Here is a 21,627-nt window from a genome sequence, read left to right as displayed (position 1 = left end):
CGGAAAAACGGGAATATTGGTTGTTTTTCTCCAAGGGAAGACGGGAACAAGTACCCTCCCCCCTGGGAGACCCTCGTTAATGAAAATCACAAATGAACAAATACCGGAGAAGTCCTCTTTGGGCAAAACTGTATTTGATGCTTCAAATAAACAGAGCACGAGTGTTAAATTGCCAGAGACTTCTCCAAAAATGTTCAATCAAATGTCACCTTGTTCTGGTTTCGATTTGCGTTGCCCCTCGTTAGCTTTTTTCACAAAATTAATGGGTCGAGGCACAATATATGAAAAAGCCAACTTGCAAGAAAAGACAATAGCAATCCATCTCCCAGCAGGCTTTGCATGTTTATGACAAGTGTTTCTTGCAAAACGGAATTTTTTTATCTTGGGACTTCTCAAATGGAAAATACGAAATTTTCAGTATCGTGTTTACCCCCTGGTTTTTGATATCTTATTTGTTCCGAGGACTGGGTGTGTTCTTCTCTTTGGATCTTCCGTCTAGAGAGGTTCTGCAAAATTTCTGCTGCAAAGTTTTGCCTGCATCTCATAAAAAGACACGAAAATGCTGAAGCAAAAGAAGTATGACTGGAAGGACTCTAACCTTGCCTTGTTTGGCTCAGATACCGAAAAGAAGGTAGGCCTTTTCTCATTTTGTCCCTGATTACCAAAATGGAGGACATCGTCAGATTATCACTCTTTTGAAACCTGCTCTACTCTTTCCGAATGTCTAATGGTTTCTATTTCTTTGAAGGTAAAGAAAGATTCAGCTGAATCAGAGCCAGCGTGGCAAGGAGCTGGGCAAGAAGTTGGAATCAAAATTTGGAGGATTGTAAAATTCAAGGTAAGGGTTGTAGGCCTTTTTATCGGAAATGCAAGCTAGCAAAGGATCGTTCCTTTGAAAATCTTATGTATCCTATTAAGGGCGAAGAAAATTAATTATGTGCAAGAAAGTAATCGATTGGGCTGTTTTTCTACAATCGATGGGACAATGTTGAAATTAACATTGCTACGGTGGGCGTATGAACTCACCTGCTGTTCATTCTCAAAATGGCCCCTTAGTATTTTTTTTGCTTAAGCTTCCTTTAAATGTCAATTTTTCAAAGGCAAGGGGTTTTCTCAACTATGGATGAGATATGAAGTGGTCAGGTATTATTTTACTAGGTGTATTGCGAAACAGACTTTAATGCATTATGTGCTGACGTCCGTTTTGAGAAAATCTATTTTCAAACAGAGTGCTCCGATGTCCGCCTTTTGAGGGTAGGGCTATAGTTAATCCATAACTAAATAAAAATGAAAAAGTACGCTGCATATATACCCTGCAAAATATCAAAGAGATATTTACGTGGGCAGATAATCGAGACAAGCCCTGCATCACACAGCCAATACCTGCTTTCAGAGGAAGCAACCGTGATAAGCTTTTCCTATTAACTTGACTCTGCAGACTCTGTTGCCAGGAGATTTAGGTGTGCCAGTGGTAATGACTCATTTTCCAAGAACGTCGTTTATTCTTTTAATCACAAAATACAATGGGCAGCATTTGATTTGAATGAGTTTGATTGCAAAGTTTTGCCTGTGAAAGTTTGTTTAATTAGTTTTGAAGCAGTTGAATTCATCTTGAAATTCAAACTTTTATGTATGTAAAATTTTTGTTGCTAAGCTTTTGGTTTAATCTCTGTTCACAAATAATTTCTGCAACCTGCAATTTAACACGTTTCTTGATGAATTTTTTCTACTTTGACACCAGTTATTTTAACAAACCTAAGATAGTGAGAACATGCAAGCAGGTTATTTACTTACTGGGAATGGTGCAAATCTGGTGGTGGGGGGTTTGGCAGTACCAATACACAGGTAGATTATAATATGACACATGTTGTTCATAATATGCATATTTTTGGTCGAATATAAATTGTAAAACCTGAAAGCCCCAGGTGCACTCATTGAATAATGGTGCACTCATTGAATAATAGTGCACTCATTTGAGGAATGGTGCACTCATTTGGGGAATGACGCACTCGTTTGAGGAATGGTGCACTCATTTGAAAAATAGTGTGCTTTTTTGAGGAATGACTCATTTAAAAAACGATGCACTCTTTTAAGAATGATGCACTCATGAAAAATGGTGTACTTATTGGAGGAATGACTCATTTAAAAATCATTTAAAGAATGTTGCACTTACCAGTGGCGGATCCAGCCAAAAATCTGACTACCGCCGAAATTAGATAGAGGGTTGACCACACCCTTTAGACCACACCCATTTATTGGTCACACCCGGTTTTCTAAAATGATTATTGCTTTCTATAATTACTTATGTAGACCATTTTCAAGAGACAAACGGTGCTTTACTGAAATTTCATATATCCTTACAACAAGCTTGAGAAGAAATAAATAATCTTATTCAATATTCTGAGGATGGATATTCTAAAAAAATTTTACGGCATTTAGCCGAGGAACACCATAGAATTAGAAAAAAAGATACATTTGGCAGAATTTCGAAGTGTCGCCTAAAACTCGCATTTAGTCGGACAATTACTTATGAAAATCAGACCTGTTGAAAATTACTAAGTTTAAAAAGCTAGATAAAATTTGCAATTATTGAAAGCAACTTTTGTTAAACAAAGAATCATACTTTTGGCGAATATTGTGGGCCTGACTTTTAATTTAATATTATTTTAAAATATATTCCTACGAATAGTTGTTTATTGTACAGAATAATGGGTCACATCGGCTTTGAAGTTACAGTTTGCCCACTTGCAGAATATGTAGGCATCCCCCCATCTTTCTGTAACGTTTGAGCCGCGTTGAGCGGCAGTACTACTTCAACCCCCCATCTGAGCGGTAGTCAACTCGGTTGTTCATTGGTTGTCAACAAAATTTGTATGCATCCCCCCAGGTTGGCAGTGATTTCTGACGATTTGATTGGTTTAGGCAAGCTGACTACCGCTCAGTGCAGCTCGAATCCGCTCTACACCGACTCAACCCCCCTAGCTAGCAAGCCATGATTTCATCATCCCCCATGCTAGCCTTCTATTTGCAAACATGTGGCTCGGCAATTGGCACGCAATTTCCATAGCGATAAGGATTAAACAATATTTTTGTCTCTGTGGAAATTTCAGGCATGTTCCTAGGAAAAAGCCTTGGTTTGCAGCGCGATCAAATATTTTCAATAATTAATTATGGTTTAATTAAAGTAGTAGGATGAACATGAAAATGATCCTTGTTTCTATAATTTTTTGAATAATCTGACTACCGCTCGAGCGGTAATGGCGGTAGTCTGGATCCGCCACTGCTTACTGAGTATATAACTCTTTTGAGAATTAGGATACTCATTCTTTGTTAGTGCTTATTAAATTATTAACTGTTTTAAAAAGGTGATCTTTCACAGAGGGGCTCTAATTAAAGATGTTAGAAGTATTAATATTGTAAATATATATATTTATAGAGTCAAAGAAAACACTATCATAAGACATTTTGCTTTTGTTTCCTCAGTTATTTTTCAAAATAGTTTATGTATGTATATATTATATCTGTTTGTGAGTTATATACCTTTTCTGTCTTAAGGTCACAGACTGGCCTAAGGAGGATTATGGTGAATTCTATGATGGTGACTCTTACATCATTTTAAACACATACAAGAAGCCTGACTCTGATGTAAGTACCATTGAACACAACCTTTGTGCAAATTTCGTTTAATAAATGATAGATTTAGTTTTCCATTTAATGAATGCATGGCATCTATAATGATTGTAAATGCCCTTCAGATTTTATATATATTTAAGATACAGTTTGTTTTGCCTCTGGCTTTGAGAAGCACTTCATCAATTTTTTTAGAAAAGGATGGTAGCAAATTGATATTAAAGTATATAATGGTTACAGTTTTACTTGTATTTGTTTCTACCTAGCATATAAATAAGTTTTTTAGAAAGTGAGAGACTATGCTTAATATTTAACAGTTTATTGGTCCATACTTTTGATGGAACCACACCTCATGGTTCATAGGACAAAGGTGCAGAGCACTGGCAACCCACTTGCTTGAGGTGAAAGTTTAGTCATGTCAAAGACTCAAACCCCAGACCCTTGGATCTGTAGTCTGGGACCCTAAGCACTGAGCCATCCTCACAACCGTTTAAAGGCTTTAGAGAAGCTTTAGAGCTGTATATAACCACTAGGCCTATCATCTTCCACCCTCTTTATGTGTTATTTTTCATGACTGAAACTTAAAAGATTCTAATTTATTCATTATGTCTCCCTCTGATTTATGATGTCATAAAAGTGTCTCCTCCTTTCACTGAGAAAAATGTTTCCTTCTACCATATTTATACAGGAACTGCTCTATGATGTCCACTTTTGGATTGGCAAATCATCCACACAAGATGAGTATGGAACAGCAGCATATAAAACTGTTGAGCTGGATACTTTCGTGAGTTTTTTACTCTAAATGATAAGAAAAGATATCAATTGGATAAAGACTAATTTGCTAGAAGTATTCTGAAAGCTTATCATTGACAGGGCTGTCTAGAACTGAAGGAGGTTAACTGGATAGTCAATATTAAACATCTAATATATTATTTAGGGTGCATTTACATTACTGTAACAGTAACATTTATAGGGTGAAGATGTATTATACACCAGCAGGTAAATGAGTATGCAATTCCAATCAAAGCTTGATATGATAATATATTTTTTATCAGCTGGATGACAAACCAGTGCAGCACCGTGAAGTGATGAACCATGAATCAGCTCTTTTCAAGACTTACTTTGATCAAATCCAAATCCTCAAGGGAGGGTAAGTCAACTCATTATAGATTTCATAAATAACTCATTGTAGCTATGATATACATATATATATCATAGATTGAAGAAAGTAAAACTACATGGTTTATCTCTACAAGCCATGGTTTATCTCTTCAGGAGATGTTCTTCAAGATGTTCTTTATAACCACATAAAGAAAACATGATATGTTCTTGATATGATACGTTCAAAGAGGCTAATTTTAGTTTCGAAAATTTACTTCTGAATAAAGATTACAACATGTTAAAAGACTTTTCTTTATTTTTTAATTGAGCGATACAAATATATATATATTTCCTTTCAAATTTTGCAATTTGTAGTGCAGACAGTGGTTTCAGAAGAGTAGTTCCAGACTCTCCAAAGACAAGACTTCTTCACTTCAAGGGAACAACCCTGGTTAGTTTTACTTGATTAAGGAATTAGAGTTGTTTTGAATGGTCTTTATCTTAATGTTTTATTTACTGGCCTTACTGAGAATCGTATGCAATCACTTTTCTAGCCTAAAATTTCTACCAAATTTTAGCACCCATAGGTTTCATAAAAGACTTCAAAAGTATGGGCAAGGGAGTGTCAAGCCCCTTCTTAGATTCCATAAAAGTTTGAGGGTAAGATAGTTAGTGAAATCCACAAATTCCCAAATTTGCTACTTTTTATCACATAATTAGCAAATCCGCTACTTTGACTAAATTAGCAATTGAAAATGAAAATCTTAATGTTCCTCTTTAAATTCAGAGACAAGAATGTCTGTTCTCCATTTTCAGCATCATAAAAGGTGCATGTTTGCCAATTAATATATATTTTGCCGATGGCAATAGTGATATATATACACCGGGAATACGTACACCAAAATAAATAAGAAATTTTTTAGAAAAGTTTGTCATATGAAGGAAAATAATGATGAAGGGACCTACAATTAAGTTTGTAACAGATTTTGTTAGGAGAGTTTGTTAAATGCGGGATTTGAATCGGAATTCAAGGAGGCAAAATTTTTTCGTCATACTTGAAAGCTAGTTATACTCATATCCGGTTTCATAATTTGGAGATTCCACTGTAGATTAGTGGAATGATTATTTTCAAAAACTTTGAAGCGGCATGACCAAGGAAGTCTAAACATTTTAACTTGACTCAAAAGCCCACAAAACCAATAGTTATGAATTTTCCTCACGTTATAAAAGAAGGCATGTGATATTTTGCATTCCTTGAAAGCAGTAGGCATGCCCCCAGGGCGGGTAAATGCAATTGCAAGTCTTTCCGATGGAAGCCTGTATTATCTGGCAACTTGTAATCTTGCTTGAGCAGTGTTTTCAGGACATTTCAACAATTGTACTTTATAACTTCAAGTTGGCTTTATAACCATCTTTGTCTTTGATAATTTTTGTCAACAATGCATGGTTTTTATTTCTGTTTCTTCCTTAGATGCCCTATGCTCTTGCCACTCTTAAAATATCATAAGAAGCTTGAACAGATAAATTGCTAAGATGTAAATAAAGTTTTTTGGTAAAAGGTTCATGTAATGTTTTGTCATGTATATAATTGATGTGCATTAGCTAATCAACATATCTCTAGCATATCTTAAAATGGGGAATGTGCCTCATTGCATACCTTCAGATATTTTCCCAGTTGGATTTATAGATAGCCAATAGCTAGTTTCAGGTGTTTCAAAACACTAAGCACATAAAGTTATTCCAGTTATATCTAAATATGTATGCTTTTTTATTGTCAGAAAAACATAGTGATCAAGGAAATTGCAGCCAAGAGGGGAAATTTGAACTCTGAAGATGTTTTCATTATTGATGGTTTCTTTGAGTTGTATCAGGTATGTATGTGTTTTTTTATGCATTTTTTACATAGCTTTTGTAGATATCTTTCTTACATTACAATTTACTGTTTTCCAACGGAGCCCAATTAGTGAAGAATCATTTTTTCCCTGTAGTTCAATGGAAAGGATGCAGATAAAGACGAGAAGTTCAGGGCTGCCCAGTATGTGCAACAATTGAAGGTAGCAATTCTTAAGCTTAGCATGTTATTTTCCAATTACCAAGTAGTCAAATATTACAGGTCTCTCATTTAAATGAACCTGACCCAAGCTTTCTGCCTGGTCATTGATCATTTAAGACCTATTATGGCTCAAGAATCTTTTTGGAAATACAGTCATTTGTGGCTGCTCTCTTTGCTTAATTTTGTGATGAAGTTATGTGTAAGCAATAGGAAATGGGGCGTCAACATGTAGTTAGTTGTCATTGCTATGTTAAATGTTAGACACTGTTCAGACTACTCTATTTCTAATGAAAACGGATAAACAGGTATCTGCTTTGGCCTTCTCATTACTTTATTCTGCAACATACACAAAATGGAAAGGCTTTTTAAGAGCAGAGGAAAAAGAAGACCAATCAATGATAAAATTCAAATACATAGATGTGAAAACAGAAAATAGAAAAAAACTCAGTCAGGTTGTCTTATTTCATAGCCTTTTAAAACACCCAAGTCAAAAGACAAAATAAATGTATTAATTTCATATTTAGGCCTCTCCTTAGGCACAAATGCTTGATATTTCATCTGGAAACGTCTGATTTTTGATTGGATAGTTTTTTTCAATATTCCACTTTGAAAAATTGCAATTTCTTTCGTTCTTCTTAACCCTATTCAAGGGATTTTTATGGGCTGGGAAAATCAAGTTTAGGCCCTGTGCCCCCCTCTGACACCACCACTACTGATGTTACAAATGATAAAAGCTTAAAAGGAAGACAAAAGAGGTCTACATGAAAAGTTTTAAGAGTTCTACCGGGTAATTTCCCAAGTATTGACGGGCCAACACGCCCCTGACCCTATTGCATATGCCAACCTTTTGTGCCAAACAATGAATATGGTTCCCTGCACACAGCATAATGTCTTTTCGTGTTATCAACTTTCTCAATGTTTGTGTGTGTGGCCCAAAAGATAATTGTGATTTGTGTAAGTTTTTAAAATATGTGTTTGATCTCTCCATTGTCAGATCATTGTTTTGTTTCTTTTGTAAAAGCAGGATCTTTGTCTTTCCTTACCCGCAACAAAGTAAAATTTTAGAAAATCATCTTCAAAAACAAAAATCCTAAGTGTAATAGCCTTGTACAAAAGCTATTTTGGCTGCTGGGGAGAAAAATCTTGGTCTTTAGCAACAAAAATCTGCTCTGTGTAAAAGGCCTTAGGGTTAGTCTCAACAATAGTTACACAATGTAATGGTGTTATGGTTCATTTACTATCAGCTATCTATTTATTTATCCCTTCCATCAGAATTATGTTTTGTATGTGTGTATTGGTGCAACTGTTAATCTAATTTGTCAATGTTCTAACATTTTCAGTCAGATAGATGTGGAAAAGTGAAGACTGCAGTTGTGTTGGGTATGCCATTTTGAAAGTTGCTAGTTCATTCATTTCATTTTGAAATTCCAATACATAAACATCATTAAATATGCAACAAGTGACTAAGATTTTATAGCAAGAAAACAAAAGATAGAAAACAGAAAATTATAAATGAATACATAAAATTGATATTTGTATGGAGGGTACTTTCTTAAGGAGGGGCTCTCACAATAGATAAACTAGTCAAGGAGAGTGCACTCCCTTTTCTAATTCTTGGTATCATATCAGAGTAAAAACACACAATAAGGTCATTAGGTTTGTTTGTTGGTTTCAAATTCAATTGTTTTGAGCATAGCTTTTTCAAGCTAATTGAAGAATCTTACAATTCAAGATAACAATGTCACTTAATTGATGTCATGTTTTCAATTTATAGAAGAGGAAAGGACATCTTCAGATCACAAGGCATTGAAGATGCTCAGAGATGGTTCAAGTGCAAAAGTATGTGGAAAATTTGTTTAATATTATTTGTTCACATAACTTTGAAGTGAAGGTTACTTACAGTGATCCTAAAGACAGTAAACGTATTGTGCACACAGTGTAAATGAGAACATACAATAACCAGAAAGTGTAAATGATTTTCCTTTAGTATTAGGAATGATTCTGTTAAGCGTCATGAACATCATTTCCTTTTAATAAAAACCATCACTTGTGTTTGCTATTCATTTTAAACTTTTATTTTCTTGGTATAATTTCATTTTACATCAAATTTTATATTATATTTTATGTATTGATGTAGATTTAATTGGTATATGCATGAATAATTTGATTTCATTGACTTTTATCTCAATAAAAATTTTCAGAGGCAAGCTCCCAAGCCATCAGATAGGAAATTGTTCCAGTAAGTGTACATTTTGTATATTTTGGCATAACAGAAAATGAATTTCAATATTGTCGTCAGCATTTAACTTTGAAGTATAATTGTAAATACAAATTAAAAATCCAAACATCATTATTCAGGTTCGTCATTCTTTAACCGCTGTTTTGTCTACAGGCTTTCGGATGCAGCAGGGAATATGGAATTCAAAGAAATTGCAGCTGGAAAGGATATCAACAAATCTCTTTTCAGCTCAGATGATGGTGAGTCTTCTTACAATCTCTTTTTTCTGTGTGTGCTTATACACTTCTGACATTTCATTCTTGCCTTTCAAAAAAAGCAAGCAGTTTTTATAAGCATCTCTCCTATGCAAGAAAGAGTTATCTTTGTCATTTTTGTTCAATTATAACTTTTTGTTGGGATTTTTGCACCTACTTTTTGCAAATAACAGTAGCTTTCCTCTGAAAGTCATTCTGATGATTTTAGATTTAGAGCTTAAGTTTGTGGCAAATCTTTGTAGTTTATTTTTATGTAATTTTGTTTCATTTGTTTTAAAGTGACCCTTCCTGGTCAACAAATCTATAATAAACTTCAAGTATAATTAAGCATAATTATCATTATCAAGTACAAGTACAATTATAAAGTATAATAAACTTCTTGGTTAATATAAATCTCTTCTTCTAGTGTTCATCTTTGATCGTGCTGATCATTGCTTCGTCTGGATTGGAAAGAATGCAAGTGTCGATGAGCGAAGAAATGCTATGGCATATGGCCATGTATGTTTTTTGAGGATTTAGAGCTAAAATATATCACCTCTTGATTAATACAGGATCTTTAGTTTATTTAACAATATAAAATTGGTCAGTTTAGAGTATGGGTTTGATTTGATCTATAGATTCGTCACATATAAACTAGGCCTATAGTTGTACTTCGTGTATAAAAGCTTCTACTCAAATTGTAACAGGATTATGCAAATCAACCTCCAAATCTCTATTAGGGGAATTGTGTAGAAGTTAGTTTTGTGAACTTGGCTTTAAAATAGGCGCTACAAATAATATATAAAAAAGATATTTGCAAATAATTTAATTTAGTAAATGTTCCTAAGTGATGATCTTTGTATGTAAAAAGGCAAAGCTTCTTAATGAACACAAATTAAAACCTGCACCAATCTGCATGGATTGATGTTCTGCCACCCTTAAAGTAACAGAAAATGTATTGCAAATTGTACATTGTTGACTTTTAACCCAAACATTAACATTAGTCATACCAGCTAAATGAGAATAATTCTTTTTTCTCCTTAGAACCACATCTCCGGCACTGATCATGCTTTCATTCCGATCTCAGTTGTTTGCGAGGGCAAAGAGAGTGCTGCATTCAACGAATCATTCTAAGGTACACTTTAGATGTGAGTTTACAATGCTCTATTTTATATTTATCTTAATTTTCAACATGCAAATAAAAATCGACCTGGACACACCGATTTCAATACAAGATGTTTTTTCCGATGTTTGATAAATGTAGTTAAGCATAATGTACATATTGAATAATGACCAAAAATTTATATGATTAAAGATCGACTTCATCCTGTGGAGAGTTATGCTCGAATCGTTGCAATTATATTCAACTTCTCAATGTACAAAGTCTTTTTTATTTATATTAATTTTTGGTCATGTTTTTCCGACCTTTGGGCTCGAGAGCAAGTGAAACAAGTGATTTTGAGATCTTATTCAACTCTGTAAAACATTGTATTCATCTTGTACACCATACAGATTAATGGAAAATGCATATTAAAGATACATTACCGCAAGAAAGTTTTTGTCTCTGTAGTTAAATTCAGGCTCTTCGTTTTTTATCGGTCCTAGTCATAATCAAATTTTAATTTCCTACTCCTTTTTTTAAATAGGTTCCAACTCAAACAGTGAAATGTTGCACACCATGGACTTTTTTCATTCATAATTAATTATCTTGCACTCCGTTGTTAACAATTTTGAAATTTTGAATTTTGTAAACATTTAAATGATTTACTGTGGGCATTCCAATCTTGTCGTTGGTATGCATGTATTTTTTTGCGTTTATCTACTCCTGAGTATATTCACCCAAAATTATTTTTAATTTTGACCATATAACCTAAAAAAGCATCGTGAAATACCTTTAATAGTTCAAAATCAGTTAAATATTTGTCATGGTTCATGATGTGTGGACCAAGATCAAATGCAGTGATCTTTTGGGGAAAGAACCCGTGCTCATTTGGCCATATCACAGCAAATTGGTAACATATCAATTAGAGCCTCCAGTCAGTTTGTCAGTTTGTGCCTGGTGTAACAATCTTTTGACAATAAATTTGCACCCAATGATTTCATGACCTTCACTGTTCTTCGACCATGATGACGATGAAGAATAATTGTTTGATTCTGCTCAACCTTCCTGCTCATTTCTTTAAACTCCAGTTGATATTTCCGCTTTGTCTAGGCAATGCTTCGTGGAAAATAGCCATCCTCATACCAATACGCTCTCATAACAAGCTTGACATGATGTTTTGATAGAGAGCCCCCTATGAATAGAAATATTTGTCGAAAATTGCTACATCTGATGTTGAAATGTACAATAAAGGGTTGGTAAAATGGATGGAATGAATCCTTCTCGTGCTATTTCTGCATAACTTCTAAATTAAGACAGTTCAAGGTAGCATGCCTAAGAAATCGAAGAAGGCCGAAATATGTAGCACTCTAACTCGGCGTTAACCTTCCTAGCACAAACTTGCACGCTCGTGAGTATCCCCACCGTAATGCCTACGTACAGTAAACAGGTTTTCTCTATCGTAAAACAGGTTTTCTCTATCGTATGAGGAGTCTCTGCTACTGTCGCTACTGCCGACGACTGTCTATTCATGCTCGAACTGACTGTAGGATACGAAACAAATTTAGATATCAGTTTCCACATGTTGAATTAGTATATGAGAAGGCAAGTAACATATCTGAATAGCAATCACTTTACAATCCACATGCGATACATGACCCTCTGGACTTGAATCAAGTATAAAATTCTCACCCTGCCCTATTGTTTCCAGTGCATGCTCAACTTCTCCTTACAATATGTTTGTTTTCTCTGGGTATCTTGGATCCCCTGCATCTTTTTCAATGGCAGGCTGCACGCTCTGGGTACCAGTTAAAATTCACAAGGTTGCACGACCTTAAAACTGAAGAATATAAATTTCTGCTCAACTCATTGCATCTTCCACATTCTGATTTAAACTAAGTTCTTTATTTCTTCTTTATTGGTTCGTTTTTTGTTTGAAATACTTTTAGTTCTGCCTAGCCAATTTCGAATCGCCTGTGTAAAGGCAGGGTTCATAATTGCTGATGAAGCTTGATCGATAATCACAATTTAACTCTAAGGTCATGAGATATTTACAAGAAATGAATGAAAAAATCAGAATATCATAGCTCCATTCATAGAAAAAGAGCAAGTAGGTCATATTCCGGTTCCCGGAGACTTCGTTAGGTTTCTTCGGACACATCTTTATCCCGGTTGTACCTATCTTTTGCGTGTCAGGGTGTAGTGACCTCATCGAAGCATGTTTTGAAAGTTGAGCGCATTTTGTCTCGTGCTTTTTTGCACGTTTTTTATATCATCTTGCCCTGCAGATGATTTATGTTTAACCAAACTGGACTTTGGCACAGAATTGAAAGTTTTGAGATGAGTCACTGTTGTTTAGGAAATTTTGAAAACTGGTGGATTTTGACCTGAAATTTTGCTTGAATTTCTTTGTTTTATGTCAATTATTTGTCCGTTTAAAATCAAAAGCGGACAATAAAGTGCTAATTTTTTCGCCATTCTTATCTCCTTGCAACTGCGTTTCCTGCAAGTAATTTATCTTGACAGCAGACTTCGGGTATTTTCAAACACTGCATGGTTTTCCTTTGTTTTTCCACGTCTGAAATTCATTCTTCCAAGGAGGAGAACTCAATCGTTTGAACTAACTTTCAAAGCACGTTGATCGAAGTTAGCTTGATTGTTCAACTGAGAATGAAAATTTTCTACTCGGTGGTTCTAATTCTGTTTGTTGTAACATCCTCTGACGCAGAAATGATTCTTACCCATTCGATAAAAAAGAGTTGGCAGCAAAACTTGTACGCTAAATATCTTGAGAGAATGTTATCTACCGCCAAAGCATTCAGCGAAGTTCACTGCAATATGATTTGCGCGGAGGCAGATTTGTGCACTGCAACAATCTACAATATTTACCATCAGCTCTGCCATTTATTGTTCAATGCTCGTTATGCTGATTTTGCAGAAGGCTTAACAAGAGACCTTGCTGAAGACAGCGAAGACACGATATCAATCTTAGTAAATTGATTTGTTATTCTAGTGAAATTCTAGTGAAATTATAGTATATTACGAAATATTAAAGGTTGAATCTCTTTCTTCTTTGGTGTCAGTTCTACTGCTGCTGTGCTGTACTGTACTGTACAGTGCTACGCTCTTTTGAAAAAGCAGGCCGTGGGGCAGATGTAATGAATGGCTTTGCTACTCCAAGGCATAATCGTCAAAATAGAAGAATACCAGTTACATGGGGTGTAATTGGTAACAAACGAAACGTAAAAAGTTTAAGAAATCAAGTCAATTTTGTATTTGATTTAAGATAAGACAGATTCTATAATAACTTTGTAACCCGCTCTTGTAGTGATAAATAGGTTTTCTGCAAATTAAAAATTGATACATTTTGTATGAGCCTTTCAGTGGAGAAGAAATCTAGAGTTTCACAAACTGACGTTTGCGTTTGCAGTCATGTTTTAAATTGTTTGAAATATTTGAAAAGATGTCAATAGCATTTGCAATACCCATAAAATGTAATTAGCCAAAGTATGGGGCTGTTTTTACCTCCCCAGTTCTTACTTCCTTTGATTAATCTTATACCCAGGGTAGTGCAACGATTTGCCAGAAACAACTGTAAATGTGGAATTTGTGGTGTTGCAGTATTCAACAAATGAAATGAAGATTACGCGTATTGTCTTAGAAGAAAAATGCTTTTTTGAATAATACGTTTAAAACAACACTCAAGCTTTCGGTAACTGCCTATTCCCTCAAACCGCCATTTTGGCCTATCTACATTTAAATCATCTTGCAAATTGAACATTTACCATATCCATAAGTCATCCACAATAAATAATGAGCAGCTCATACGTACAACTGATCGGATCCCTTTATGTGTCGGGACAAAATGTAAGCACACAGATTTAAGCCGGTGTTTTTGTTTTTGTCCCGGCGAACTATCAGTTTGGAGTTTGCATAAGCAAATGCTATCCTTCACGTATAATTACCCAGTCTCTAGTTTTGAGTTAGCACGCACCTTCATTTTTTGCAACTGAAACAACTCTGCAACAATTTTTTAGCGTAACAAATTAAAAGCTTTTTTAAAGAGCGGTTATTGTTTTCAAGGCTATATATTGCTTTGACTTTAACATCCTGTCAAAGCCAACATATAAGTTGTGTGAAAATAAGTCAGATTTACCTTAGGAAAGCACTCTGCGTTTTGAGATGGGAAAGGAATCCACGTGGGCACTCTAGTGTTGAATCAACATTTGTTCGATGTGTTAAATATTACAGTGAAATTAAGCAACTTATCTTTGCAAACAAATTTTGCAATTGTTTTGATAATGTCTTGAAGGTCAAAAGCTAGAAGGAATCATTACATGGCTAGATAGTGCATAGTCATGACATGTAATTATTTTCTCTAGTTTCTATTCGAATAAATTGAAAAAGGGAAAAGGCATTGCATAGGTGAAAAACATTTTGCAGTTGTTTTGATAAAGTTTTAAAATCACGAAAGTCAGAAGTTTGAAAGAATCATTAAAGGTCAAGATAGTGCAATATGGTGTCATCATTCTAGTTTCTTTACAGTATTGCTAAAATGAAGGTCATCAATGCTTTGTGAACGGTCAGAGCTCAATGCATTCTAACAGCGTCCAGCAGCAATGAGAATCATTAAAAGCAAACTGACTTTTTCTTCGCATTGTTTATGTAAAAAAACTCAGATGCCTTGTTTGGTATTCCATGTCATGCATCAGGTATGTTTGCATCTATTGTTTCATGAAATGAAAAAACGCAATAGTTATAAAATGAAATCTAGTGCAAAATGTTGCACAACGCTGTCTGCTATTTTGCCAATACTCATTAAATGCAAAGGACAGGACATGCTCATTTTCAAGCAACAAGTACCTCTTCTTGAAATATAGATACCGATGTAAGACCGTTCCCTCAAGTTTCGTGAAGATGCCTGTACAGTCACATGCTGCTTTGATTCTGATATCTGTGATCAATTTGGTCAGCTCTGAATTGTTTCAAATGTCATATTTCCCTTATTGGCTGTCAATGGATACAAATTCTCCAGCAGGGCTTGAAAGCCACACGTCAGTGTCCGTAATGCAATGTGCTTTTATATGTTTAAAGAGAGAAAGGTGCATAGTTACAATGTTTAACAAGACAAACAACAAGTGCTCTCTGCTGTGGAAATATCCATCTGGATTGCAGCATAAGGACCTGGAGGAAAGCAATGGCCCAACAAATGTCGTCATTTCACTTTTATTGGTAATGAAAACAACAGCAAAGATTTCCATTGACAGCGCGTTGATCGTCAGTTAACTTTGATATGTTATTGAGTTGTATGGTCACGTTCAAAAACAAGGAAAATGTAATATAATGTAGTAATATTCTCTTTTATCGCTCAAAATAACTTTCAAGTATCAATAACATCCTTGACTTGATTTCATTTGGCTTTGAAATACTTCTTGACTCTCAGGACTGCTTTTGTTGGGTCAGGTCCATGAATTTTGTATCCATTATCAGTAAGTATTTACTTTCACATTGACCTGAAATTAAGAAGGAAGCGCATTACGAACCTGGTCGAGAAGTGTTCTACTGCACCTCTAGATTTTGTATGTGACCCGATTGTGACAAGCGATAAAAATTTAGTTAGTTCAATGACAATGCTTCTTTTTCAGAATCCATGCTCTGCGAAGCCATGCTTGGGGGAAGGAGAGTGCATCGGAAAAGAACATTCTCTGGAATTCAAGTGCAAATGCAGGTACAATCTGACAGGGCAATTTTGTGAAAATGAAGGTAAGTGGTGACATCTTACTTTTGCAAGATATTAGACGAACCAAGGTGTTCTAAACGGTAAATTCTTTTGCCTTGAAGTCTCTTCTAAATTACTACCCTGGGTACCAGAGCCGCAAAAATTAAAATTAAAAAATAATCTCATTATTACACTTTGGATTAATATAAGGCTGTACAGAATGATGAAAGGGTAGTAGCCTCCTGGGGGGGGGGTACTCCCATTAAGGCCTGACAGGGGGGTCCAGTCTGTTTGAGGGTCTTACCAAACGGCCCATTTTCGATAATAACTGAACTGCTCAGTTTAGCTTGCGATTTGTTATAGATAATGAACAAGATTTATCTTTCCCGAAACAACAACAATCATTTATGAAGAAATTTGTCAAATAAGGACCATGAAACGCAAAGAAATGGATGCTTCCAAGGAAATAATTTCGGTTTTTATGCTACCGTTTGAGGGGTTTTGTCAAAATGTACTACCATTTGAGAGTAATTTTCCAAAATTTCAGCATTGGCCTTCTTTGACCCTGACCGGACCCCTTGTCAGGCCATAATGGGAGTACCCCCCCCCCGGGAGTATCCTGAAATCTAGTTGACTTTTTCTAACTGAACCGGTGCGATCGACCTATTCGGCACTGTGCTCTGTAACCTCACACTTTAGGTCTATAAATTTTTTGTTTGCTTCTTTCTATACTAAATTCATTCCCCCTTTTCTGCTTGCTATATTCGTCTAGTGACTGGAGACAGCTGTTTGCACATCCACGCAGTGTATAATACAAACTTCTCAGGCACCTACAAGCTTCAGGCTGCTGAAGGAAATGGCGAGCTGACCGAAGCCTACTGTGACATGAACAAAATCGACTGCAAGTTTTTAAATCTTTCTCTTCATTTTATTGTTAAAGCAAGATTAAAAGTCAGAGCACATTGTTTGTTATAAGGTCAATGTATGAAGTGGAAACTGTAAATGCTAATAGAATAGATTGGGCTCTCGTGGCCAATGTACATACGTATTACAAAGATTGCTACATTCGTTATCAAACAGTTGTGGTATAAATGTAATTTCCATCCATCCATTATGGGCTGTTTTCTGAATTTTCACTTCCAAAGATTTCAAAATAAACTAAACTTCTTTTTTACAATGTCAATTATAAATTAAATAAAACAAACACAGAATAAACGGTAAGGGATTTTGACCAACCGTTTCTCGCTTACTAGAATAATTGTAAGGGGTATAGTGCGAGTGGGGGTAGGTGGGTCCTCCTTTGATGTTGCCGTAAGTAACTGATTTCTACATCTCAAAAGTTATTCTATCATAGCTCCATTCTTTGTAATACATTCCTAATGATTAAACTCGTTGTAATTTACCCCTAAATTTGTCTCAGGTTTCGAGACAAATCAGAGCTAATCTTTGACAAAATGATATTGCATTTTGTAGCATCAGAGCGGAGCTGTTATGCGATAAAGATGAAATATCCGACTGCAAAATCTGGTTTATATAAGATTTACTCCTCTACCATGATGACTGCTAAAATGACGGTTTATTGTGATATGGATACGGACAAAGGTAAGGTATTACGTATTGAGAACATACAGTATAAGAAGATAATTTTGGGTAAATCCTCTGACAGCCGTTAAGTCAAGGTCTATCTTAAACAGTAGCTTGAGCATTTTCTAAAAGTCCTTTACCGATGACAAAGTACCGTAGCTCTTTTACAAAATTTGAGCCTTGTCGACCCGATGCACAACAAGCTAAGCATCAAAATTAATCGGTGAAAAATTCTATTGAGTTATTGAGCTATGAAGTTATTTTTTCCTATGCAACTGTAACGACACAGGGTTCCATTACAGACAGTATCACGTGACAATTGCACCATTGCGCTGTGATTGCATCAGCGTCTGTAAATATGTTTTTTGTATTACGTAATTATTATTTTGAGGTTTGCTTAGGTTATATAAAGGGTTGTTTCATAAGTTAGGAGTAGTCTTGTCGAAAGTTTTGCCGTACTGCTTGGAGCTCTGCCGCTACTTTTGTCGTGCCTGTTGAAGCCGTGTCGTTATTTGTCGAACTTGTTGTTAACCGTTAGTCGTATCATTGCCACAAAAAGAAGAATTTTAATCTTATCTGCCGTTGCCGTATTTTTGAGAATTTCTGCCTACAAAGAACTCACGTTTGTAAAACCCCCACATTAAGAGGTTTTACATTAATATGATTTGTGATTAATATAAAATTTTTGTGATTAATATGAAATTTATGCGATTAATATGATTTTTTGTGATTAATGTAATTAATTTGTGATTAAAGTGTGATTATTTTCGAGAGCATACGTGATTTTAAGCAGTGATTTGCCCCTCGGGCCGTGCTGTCATCTGCAATCTACTTTCTAGGTGGCTGGACTCAGGTTATGCGAATCAAATCCAATACGAGTGATTTTAGCTCTTTTGAGAGCAGTGCACCGCGCACTGTTGGAGGGATTTCAAGCAGCTGCCTGGATGGTTTCGAGCCAGCTGGCAACTACTACCTCAACCACTTTGGCATGTATTATATCCACAGTGTCACTGATAGCCAAGAAATAAGGTTCTATTGCAGATCTAAGCAATTAAACACATCTTTCCACATCAAAACACTTCGAGGATCCAAAAATGGAACAATTATCGCCCAAAGATATTCGATGGTTAACAATCCGTTGGTCGATGTGTGTGGGGCATTCACATCACTTTCTGGTGACTCATCCAATTTTATTGAAAAATGCACAGAACTCATCACTGCCACAACCATTTATTCTCCATTTTACTTCAACGGATATGCTGCCTTCTGGAATACGGCCTACCCAAAGTTTGCTTGTTTTGACAAAGTGGGTTTATCTGATTCTGTAATGTTTATGCCTAAAAATGTCATATTTGATGGAGATTTATGGGAAGTTTATATTCGTTGAAATGTAAAAAGAAAGATTGTGATTCAATTCTTAGACTCCGTGCTTGATGTAACTGGGTGATCGAGAAGAGGTTTCTTGTTTATGTTATCTCTTTAGTTATTCAACAATTTCCAACTGTTAAACACAACAACGCTAGTTTTGGTTGAGAACACACTAGAGGAAGAATAATGATTTGGCACTTTTACTGAATGTTGGTACTGTATGCACTCAGGGACGCCTGCACAAGATTAGGGCAGGAGGGGCAGTGTTGGTGCCAAAGGCAAATCGTTGAATTTTTCTATTAATATAATCGAGCATTCCTAGGTGGGAGGGGGGCGAGGGTAGGGTAACAAAATGAAATATTAACTTGAATATGTGCCACCCATACAGCTGGGTTTTTTACCATCAAAGATTCTAAACATAAAGAAAATGTTGACGAAATTGTCAATATATGAAAATGGTTATTAAATGGCCTTGTCACTCACTATTCACAATACTTGGTTTTATAAAAATCGTGGCTGTTATAAATGGGCTGGTTGTAAAATTTTAATTGCCCGCCAAGTTTTTATACCGATTTATCCTCCTTAGGTTCCTGGAGTACTTCTGAGGGTACACATCTTTTGTTTATCATTTATTATCTTTGCCGCTCGAGGGTACACATCTTTTGTTCATCATTTATTATCTTTGCCGCTCTCTCTCTTGTGGCCGACCTTGTCACAGACAATCTTTTCATTCTCTGCTTTTTTGTGCTGGTATCATCATATTTCTGGTATTTTCTAATAGATATTAACATAACGAGAGTAGTCAAAGTGGTCATCATATTCCAGGGCACTTCTTGCCCCCTCTGCCCCTCTTCGAAGAGGGCAAGAGGGGCAGCTGCCCCTCCAGCCCCCCTTGTGTAGGCGCCCCTGTATGCACTTACGTGTTGGATACGTTGTAGAAACTGAGGTGGATGCATTGTCCAATGTTTCTACACCCCGTCTTTTCAAAGAAAGTAAGTTGAATGTTCACTGTCGTAGTCCTCTTTTGTGCATGCTTAGAAAAGCAAAATCTATGGATAATTGAAACTGTCTAATTAATTTAAAACGCCTTTTATTTGCTGTAGCTACAGACTTAGTACTTGCGTACCCGCTATTTTCAATGAAAAGAGTGTGCAGTTTTTGTTTATTTTTCGTTGTTGGTGATCATGCTTCTTCAACTGTTCTTTATGTTCTTTATAATTTAGTCGATGAAGCTGCTGACGTTTGTGTTTGGTCTTACACACCCAGGGCCCCCAACCCAGGGCCCCCAACCCAGGGCCCCCAACCCAGGGCCCCCAACCCAGGCCCTCAACCCAACCAGCAATACCCATCAATTCGAATGGATTTTTTCTCTGCAGAGACTGACTAATCCAACTGTGGCACTAGAATATCTGCCTAATTCAAGGTTTAAGAATAAGTTTGATTTTTGATATTCTAATGGGAAGCCAATTTACTCTAAAGAGGGATTCCCTAACCCTTTTCTTACACACCTTCTGCTTTGTTTATTGAGATATAGCAGCAATGGGAGATACTAAATCCTTATAACGTACATAAATGACACTTACCACAGGGGCATCAACTTTTTCATATTTATAGCCATTACCCCCGCTTAAAGGCACATCTCATTTAAGGGCGCAGGCGCTTATATCCGGATATAGGCACAGTTTGCTTATAAGTTGATCTTCATTTTACGGTTTTTGCGAGAAAGATAAAGAAACTAAAACAGCAATATGGCTATCTATTTTCCCTTTGAAAAATTGTCCTATGAGTAAAAATTGACATGATGACAAAGACAACCTTGATGAAGAACAGCTGAATGGAGAATTAATGATCATTGAAAACGATTTGGATCCTAAGGGAGTTGACGTTGAATAGCTGTTAAAATATCCGAGAATGTACTGTTGGAACATTACTCATGTAGTTTCATTGTTAAAAATTTTCATTTTTAAAGGCGCATGCGCTTGTATCTGAATCGTATCTATGTTATTGAAATGTTTCGCTGCAAATTAAATAAAGTTGACAAATCTTTCTGTAAACAAAAGCCTAAATTTGTATGATTCATTTTCTGATATGAATTTAGCTACTAAAATACCTTGATTTCTAACAAGCAAAAGGATCTGAACAATAGACTGGATGATTTTACCTGCTGGCGGCATGAGATTAGTTTCCTTTTTTTACGCTTTTTCCTTGCTGCTTTTACAGATTTCCCTATTTGGCCCCAATGGTGTTTTCCCTATTTGACCCCAAGCGCGTCGATTACTCAGCTGATTCGTTTTGAGAAATCTTGCAGCCTCGGTGCGGGAGGTTTAAAATTGGGATAGATATGAAGAAAATCTGTATTTCTCTTTGTGATTTCTACTTTCTTCTATTCATTTTGGGTTAAATCGATCCTTTTTAACGAGTTTTGTCTATTTGCTCCCGTAGCTACGTAGAATGGAAACATTGCGATTCGTTCTGCTAAAATTACCGTAGCTGAGTTAAAATATCATCAAAAAAGTAGATTGAAGCATGCCGAAGCTGAGGTCTGGTTTAAGATATCATTCCATTTTTTGAGTTATTAACGATTTTCCTACACGACCCCGA

General features: G+C 35.8%; 2 protein-coding genes across 3 annotated transcripts; both read left to right on the top strand.

Annotated features, from left to right (window-relative positions):
* Positions 1–472: 472 nt before the first annotated feature.
* Positions 473–11,052, top strand: LOC135696511 (gelsolin-like protein 1). 2 transcript variants are annotated; one of them, XM_065215919.2, is made up of 15 exons: positions 473–631; positions 749–838; positions 3,556–3,645; positions 4,319–4,414; positions 4,686–4,780; positions 5,107–5,182; positions 6,510–6,602; positions 6,720–6,785; positions 8,125–8,164; positions 8,559–8,623; positions 8,986–9,023; positions 9,177–9,262; positions 9,684–9,775; positions 10,301–10,391; positions 10,903–11,052. In XM_065215919.2, exons 1-14 carry the CDS (start codon positions 560–562, stop codon positions 10,388–10,390), a joined length of 1,089 nt encoding a protein of 362 aa, XP_065071991.2. In that variant the 5' UTR covers positions 473–559; the 3' UTR covers position 10,391; positions 10,903–11,052. The 2 variants fall into 2 exon arrangements, with proteins under 2 accessions (XP_065071991.2, XP_065071990.2); XM_065215918.2 differs by having other exon boundaries at positions 10,301–10,404.
* Positions 11,053–15,272: 4,220 nt separating this feature from the next.
* On the top strand, positions 15,273–19,959 carry LOC135696509 (uncharacterized). Its single transcript, XM_065215916.2, has 5 exons — positions 15,273–15,587; positions 16,001–16,118; positions 16,847–16,975; positions 17,548–17,676; positions 18,498–19,959. Exons 1-5 carry the CDS (start codon positions 15,273–15,275, stop codon positions 19,043–19,045), a joined length of 1,239 nt encoding a protein of 412 aa, XP_065071988.2. The 3' UTR covers positions 19,046–19,959.
* Positions 19,960–21,627: the final 1,668 nt, after the last annotated feature.

This window comes from Rhopilema esculentum, chromosome 14, assembly GCF_057945365.1.
Source record: "Rhopilema esculentum isolate cy_ngs chromosome 14, ASM5794536v1, whole genome shotgun sequence".
NCBI classification, from domain to species: domain Eukaryota; kingdom Metazoa; phylum Cnidaria; class Scyphozoa; order Rhizostomeae; family Rhizostomatidae; genus Rhopilema; species Rhopilema esculentum.
This window is presented reverse-complemented; position numbering and strand designations above follow the sequence as displayed.